This window comes from Meles meles, chromosome 5 (genome assembly GCF_922984935.1).
Source record: "Meles meles chromosome 5, mMelMel3.1 paternal haplotype, whole genome shotgun sequence".
Lineage (NCBI taxonomy): Eukaryota > Metazoa > Chordata > Mammalia > Carnivora > Mustelidae > Meles > Meles meles.
Genome location: NC_060070.1, coordinates 118,139,950 through 118,146,541, shown reverse-complemented (window position 1 = coordinate 118,146,541; position 6,592 = coordinate 118,139,950). Strand labels below are relative to the sequence as shown.

At 46.0% G+C, this 6,592-nt stretch overlaps 1 protein-coding gene across 1 annotated transcript; it reads left to right on the top strand.

Moving 5' to 3' along the window:
• The first annotated feature begins 1,201 nt into the window (after positions 1-1,201).
• On the top strand, positions 1,202-3,976 carry LOC123942203 (spermatogenesis-associated protein 31D1-like). The gene has a single exon (XM_046006089.1). The coding sequence runs from the start codon at positions 1,202-1,204 to the stop codon at positions 3,974-3,976; it is 2,775 nt and encodes a 924-aa protein (XP_045862045.1).
• Positions 3,977-6,592: the final 2,616 nt, after the last annotated feature.

Sequence of the window (6,592 nt, the reverse complement as noted above, 5' to 3'; positions counted from 1 at the left end):
AGGGTCCTGCCTAAGGGAGCACACGTGTGACTGTCAGGCTTCATTTTTTCTATGTCCTCACTGAACGTAGGACTTCTGACTGAGAATACCAAGTGTGGACCTCCCAGACAAAGTCCTCAGACTTGTTCAAAGTAGCAAATATTGAAAATATTTTATCACCTTAAAAACTGAAAAAAGCAAGGAACACAAAGTTCTGTTAAAGTCCTAGTCTTCTTGGATAAAGAATGTCTCCATTTCTGAGAGAAGAGTAAGACATAGGTTCCAGCCTCCCTCATTCTTTTTATTTTTGTTCTAGCATCAGGGCAGAGCCAAGAGGAGAAGGAAAGGTGGGACTCTGGAAGGTAAGGTTCTGCCCATTCCACCTGAGCTCTCCAAGGCTGATCCTTGCTGTCCTCTCCATGAGGGCCCAGTCCATGATCTCTGAGGATGCGAGCCTCTAGGTACATTCCCTCTCAGAAAACAGAAGCCTCAGAGGAGAGGCTCATGGAAATGCAGCCAGAGTGCAAAACCCTTCTCGGATTCCCTGCTCTGACCACTACTGAGCATGAAGCAGTGATGGATCTGGACGATGAGTGCTGCCCAGTAGGTGGCTGTGTGAGAATTCAAGAGTCAGAACTTCTGTCTCCTGACTTTGTGAAAGCTCTGTGACATCATGGATACTCAGGAGTCTCCCCTGAGGTACCCGCTGACCTCTCTGCTTCACAGAGGTGGTCTTGATCATCACATGGGATAATTTACATGAAAATACTTTATACGTGAAGCAAGATCACTAACCAGCTTCACATCATTGGCCATTTGCCCTCACCTATTGATTATTAGGGCTTTCAGAGTCCGACAGCCCAAGGTGGTCCCATAAGAGGACTCCTGTGTGATTGCCTATGTTTCTACTTTCCTACTTTCACTACATAACACATTCTCCTGGTTTCCCAGATGACAGATGGCTCCGAAGAGAAGTAGAGGAGACCCAGAAGCTGATCTCTGTTCTAAGAAGGTGACCAGTCTCTCCCCTTCTATCCTGATTCCTCTTAGAGCACATTTGATGCAACTGCAGGATTCACTGCCGTCTGTCATAGCCATGGGAGGGGGTTTCCATAGGAACAGGTGTTGGGGTGAAGGCTACTGGGTACTCTGTGAAGTCATAAAAGTGGGGCACTGTGAAGGGACAGCAGGCTTCAGGTGGCCCCTCCCTTGTCAGGCCTGCATGTCGTCCTCCCCTTGCTCTGGTCCTGGCTGCAGCTTTGTACCTCCTGTCTCCTGCAGCCCCCTCGGCCGGCATCATGATACCAACCACTTTCGTCAACTCTTATGTCCAGACCCCTCCTGTGAGGTGTGTAATAGCACAACTGCTGAGATCAATCAGATGCTGTTCCTACAGACCCCGGAAGATTCGACTCCCTTGGATTCCACAGCTCCTGTGACTACTTCATCGTTCACTCTCTCCCCTGACTTCTCAGCAGTCCCTCCAGGAGCTCCTCTACCGAAGCCTTCCCCACCACCTGCCTTCATCTCCCAACCTAACCCAGTGATCCCTGTGGCAGACGTTTTTCCACCCTCGCCACCAGGTGATTCTTTGCCACCAAAGCCTTTTCCTCCCTTGGATTCCAAATTCCCAAGGGACCATTTCCCAGCCCAGCCCCTTGCCTTTCCTCCTTCTCAACCACATCATGCCCATACAGAGGGCCATAGTGTCCAGACAGAGACAGAGAGAGTGTCTCTAAGTCCCACCTTCTCTCTGGACCCTACCCTTCCCCAAGATGTCAGCCCCTTACCGGAGTTGTCTCGGAGGGTGAATCTCACTGAGACCTTTGCTCATCATCACGCACCACCAACCCAGTCTGCTTCACCACCACCAGACAGCAATTTAACTGTGCCTCAATCTAAACCGATTTCCATCTCAACGAAGCCTGTTCCACAGGGCTCGCCCCCAGACAGCTCTGGTGGGTTGTCTACTTACATCCCAACAATCCTAGGCATCGACCCCACCAGCTTGTCAGTTTTAGACCTCCCTTGGTGGAAAACTCATGCCAAAGACTTCTTCCCTTCAACCTTGGCTCCACGTGATTTCCATCAAGAGGTTCTGGCCCTCCATTCTTCAGAGGCTTCTTCCAGGGGAGACCCTGCAGCCAACCTTCTACAGCCTGGCAACCTCTCACTTCTCAGCCCTGATGCCCTGGCACTTCTAGAGAAACAAAGGCAAAAGAGGAGTGACTTCCTTCTGTGGAAGGAACCAAAGGGTTCTTTTGCAAAACAAACAATTGTTGACACCCATGATTTGGCATCCTCCCTTCCTTTCTGGAGCAGCAAAGACCAATCAAAGGAGCTGCATAGGCATCAGCGGCGCCCATATCCTACAACCATGGAGGAGGGCCATTTACAACATTCCCCCATCCAGCTCTTCTGGGGTCTCCAAGATCCACATAGGGAGTCCTTCTTCCCTGCTGCTGATGCCTCGGGTCACATCTCGAATGACTCCCCAGAGCAGGAATCCCCAGTAGTCCCCCATCCACTGCCTCGATCCTTGCCTGAGAACCCGCCTCAACTCCTGCCTCAAACCCAGCCCCTACCTAACCCTCGTGTCCAGCCCCAGACCCACCTTCAATCCCCACTCCCAATCCTGCCATCTGGTCCTCTACCCGACATCAAGGTCTGTGGAGTGTGTTTTCACAGACCTCCGAATGAATCGGAGAATCTCACGCCAACAGAAATGCAACATCTGGAATGGAACGTGTTGCAGAAGGTACAGAGACGTGTGTGGGGTTTACCCACTGTAGTCCAAAGATCCCAGGAGGACTACTGTCCTCCAGCTCCTAAGCCTTCTCTCAGCCACAAGGCCACCAAGGCCGAAGTTGTAATCTCTATCCCTCCTGGACAGTTTCCTCTGAATGAAGAGGTTCGGAGAAAACTGGAGAGTCACCTTCGAAAAAGGCTCATCCAACACCGGTGGGGCATTCCCCGTAGGATCTATGAGTCTCTCGCCGTGATGAGCCGTCTGAGTACTCTTCCACAGCTCCCTGAGTCCCAGCGCTTTCGTGGACGCTCATGGATCCCTAAGAGTCTGAGCAAATTGAACGACACTGAAAGCGTCAATGACAATGACTCAGAAATGCTTCAGCTAGAGGATGGTGAACTGGACAAGGACAATGACAACCTGAAGAAGGGTCAGGAACACAACCCAGAGGATGGCCCAAAAGATGATCTGTTGAGTGACCTTGAGAGCTCTTCAGATCATGATATAGAGCGTGATTCTGAGAAAGAACTTAGGAGCCCATCAGAGAAGAACTCCACAGTGTCTGTGGAGACTACAGGTCAGAGACAACTGGAAAATGTCCTGAAAATACATTTGCACAAAAAATCCGAGGAAATCAGTGAGAGTCAACTCCCTGGGACAGTGAATGATTCATGGCATACAATGAAGAAGACATCATTTCCTTCTGAGAAATCCCAGGCTGAGATAAAACAAAGACATTTGCCACCATCAGAGGTTGAGGAATACTCCCTGAATACCTGCCAGGAGCTTCCCTTTGTTGAACCTCGTGTACAGCAGATGCTGGAAGCCCATATTAAAAGGTTTCGTTGGAGGATGCTATGGGGCCTTCCCTCCAGGGTCCTTGAATCCATAGAGATCTTTAAATCAAGAAAGGCCACATCCCCTTGTAGCCCTTCCTGCTCAACCAAACTGATTCCTGCACCAAATTCTAAACCTGGGCGCTTCAACTCCCTTAGAGGAAGCTTGAAATCCCTCCATGGGGACAAAGCAGGAACGGCAAATTCAGCCCCCATTGTGGATCATCCTCGCCCTGCCACCTCAACTGTGGGCAAGGAAGAGCAGAGAATTCCAAGGCAGCAATCCTCTAATATCAACCACTGGCTTGTAGAGGATGTTCCAGAAGCTAAGCATGGCAGACAGAGTCTTAAACCTGTCAAAAATGTCACCTTAGCCAACAGATGGCCCCCAAAGCCGCTGGCAAGGCCATGACCCAAAGGATAAGTGTGTAAATTCCAACGATAGCAGAGGAGGGCAACAAGGCATAAAGATGAAGAGTCTGGAACCTGTTGTGCCTGCAGAGTCCAGGAAGATATTCAGGACCAAGGAATTGTTTTTTAATTTTTATTTTTAAATTTTAAAATAAACATATGTCTTTTAATTCCCAGGGGTACAGGTCTGTGTGACTCACCAGGTTTACACATTTCACAGTACTCGTCATAGCACATACCCTCCCCAGTGCTACCTATCCCGTCCCCACTCCCCCCAGCAACTCTCATTCTGTTTTTTTGAGATTGAGTCTTTTATGCTTTGTCTCCCTCCCGATCGCATCTTCTTTCATTTTTTGTTTTCCTACCCCGCCCAAACCCCCCATGTTGCATATCAGGAAGAGCATATGATAGTTGTCTTTCTCCTACTGACTCACATTGCTAAGCATAATACCCTCTAGTTCCATCCACGTTGTTGCAAATGGCAAGATTTCTTTTCTTTTGATGGCTGCATAGTATTCCATTGTATATATATACCACATCTTCTTTTTCCATTCATCTGTTGATGGGCATCCAGGTTCTTTCCATAGTTTGGCTATTGTGGACATTGCTGCCATAAACATGTGGATGCACATGCCCCTTCGGAGCACCATGTTTGTATCTTTAGGATATATATCCAGCAGTGCAATCGGTGGGTCATAGGGTAGCTCTATTTTCAGTTTTTTGAGGAACATCCACGCTGTTTTCCAGAGTGGCTGCACCAGCTTGCATTCCCACCAGCAGTGTAGGAGGGTTCCCCTTTCTCTGCATCCTCGCCAGCATCTGTCATTTCCTGACTTGTTAATTTTAGCCATTCTGACTGGTGTGAGGTGGTATCTCATTGTAGTTTTGATTTGTATTTCCCTGATGCTGAGTGATGTGGAGCACTTTTTCATGTGTCTGTTGGCCATCTGGATGTCGTCTTTGCAAAAATGTCTGTCCATGTCCTATGCCCATTGCTTGATTGGATTTTTGTTGTTTGGGTGTTGAGTTTGCTAAGTTCTTTATAGATTTTGGATACTCGCCCTTTATCTGATATGTCGTTTGCAAATATCTTCTCCCAATCTGTCAGTTGTCTTTTGGTTTTGTTAACTGTTTCCTTTGCTGTGCAAAAGCTTTTGATCTTGATAAAATCCCAATAGTTCATTTTTGCCTTTGCTTCCCTTGCTTTTGGCGATGTTCCTAGGAGGAAGTTGTTGCGGAAGAGGTCAAAGAAGTTGCTGCCTGTGTTCTCCTCAAAAATTTTGATGGATTCCTTTCTCACATTGAGGTCCTTCATCCATTTTGAATCTATTTTCATGTGTGGTGTAAGGAAGTGGTCCAATTTCTTTTTTCTGCATGTGGCTATCCAATTTTCCCAGCAGCATTTGTTGAAGACGCTGTCTTTTTTCCATTGGACATTCTTTCCCACTTTGTCGAAGATTAGTTGACCATAGATTTGAAGGTCTATTTCCGGGCTCTCTATTCTGTTCCATTGATCTATGAGTCTGTTTTTGTGCCAGTACCTTACTCTCTTGTTGACAGCTTTGTAATAGAGCTTGAAGTCTGGAATGGTGATGCCACCAACTTTGGCTTTCTTTTTCAATATTCCTTTGGCTATTCGAGGTCTTTCCTGGTTCCATATAAGTTTTAGGATTATTTTTTCTATTTCTTTGAAAAAAAAATCGATGGGAATTTTATAGGGATTGCATTAAATGTGTAGGTTGCTTTAGGTAGAATAGACATTTACACAATATTTGTCCTTCCAATCCATGAGCATGGAACATTTTTGAATTTCTTTGTGTCTTCTTCAGTTTCTTTCATGAGTACTTTATCGTTTTCTGAGTACAGATTCTTTGCCTCTTTGGTTAGGTCTATTCCTAGGTATCTTATGATTTTGGCTGCAATTATAAATGGGATTGATTCCTTAATTTCTCTTTCTTCTGTCTTCTTGTTGTAAAGAAATGTGACTGATTTCTGTGCATTTACTTTATATCCTGACACTTTACTGAATTCCTGGACAAGTTCTTGCAGTTTTGGAGTGGAGGCTTTTCGGTTTTCTACTTGTAGTATCATATCATCTGCAAAGAGTGAAAGTTTGACTTCTTCTTTGTCGATTTGGATCCTTTAATTTCTTTTTGTTGTCTGATTGCTGAGGCTAGGACTTCTAGTACTAGGTTGAATAACAGTGGTGATAATGGACATCCCTTCCATCTTCCTGACCTTAGCAGAAAAGTTTTCAGTTTTTATCCATTGAGAATGATCTTTGCAGTGGGTTTTTCATAAATCACTTTGATGATATTAAGGTATGTGCCCTCTATCCCTACACTTTGAAGAGTTGTGATCAGGAAGGGATGCTGCACTTTGTCAAACGCTTTTTCAGCATCTATTGAGAGTATCATATGGTTCTTGTTCTTTCTTTTATTAATGTATTGCATCACATTGATTGATTTGTGGATGTTGAACCAACCTTGCAGCCCTGGAATAAATCCCACTTGGTCGTGGTGAATAATCCTTTTAATGTACTGTTGGATCCTATTGGCTAGTATTTCGCTGAGAGTTTTGGCATCTGCATTCATCAAGGCCATTGGTCTGTAGTTCT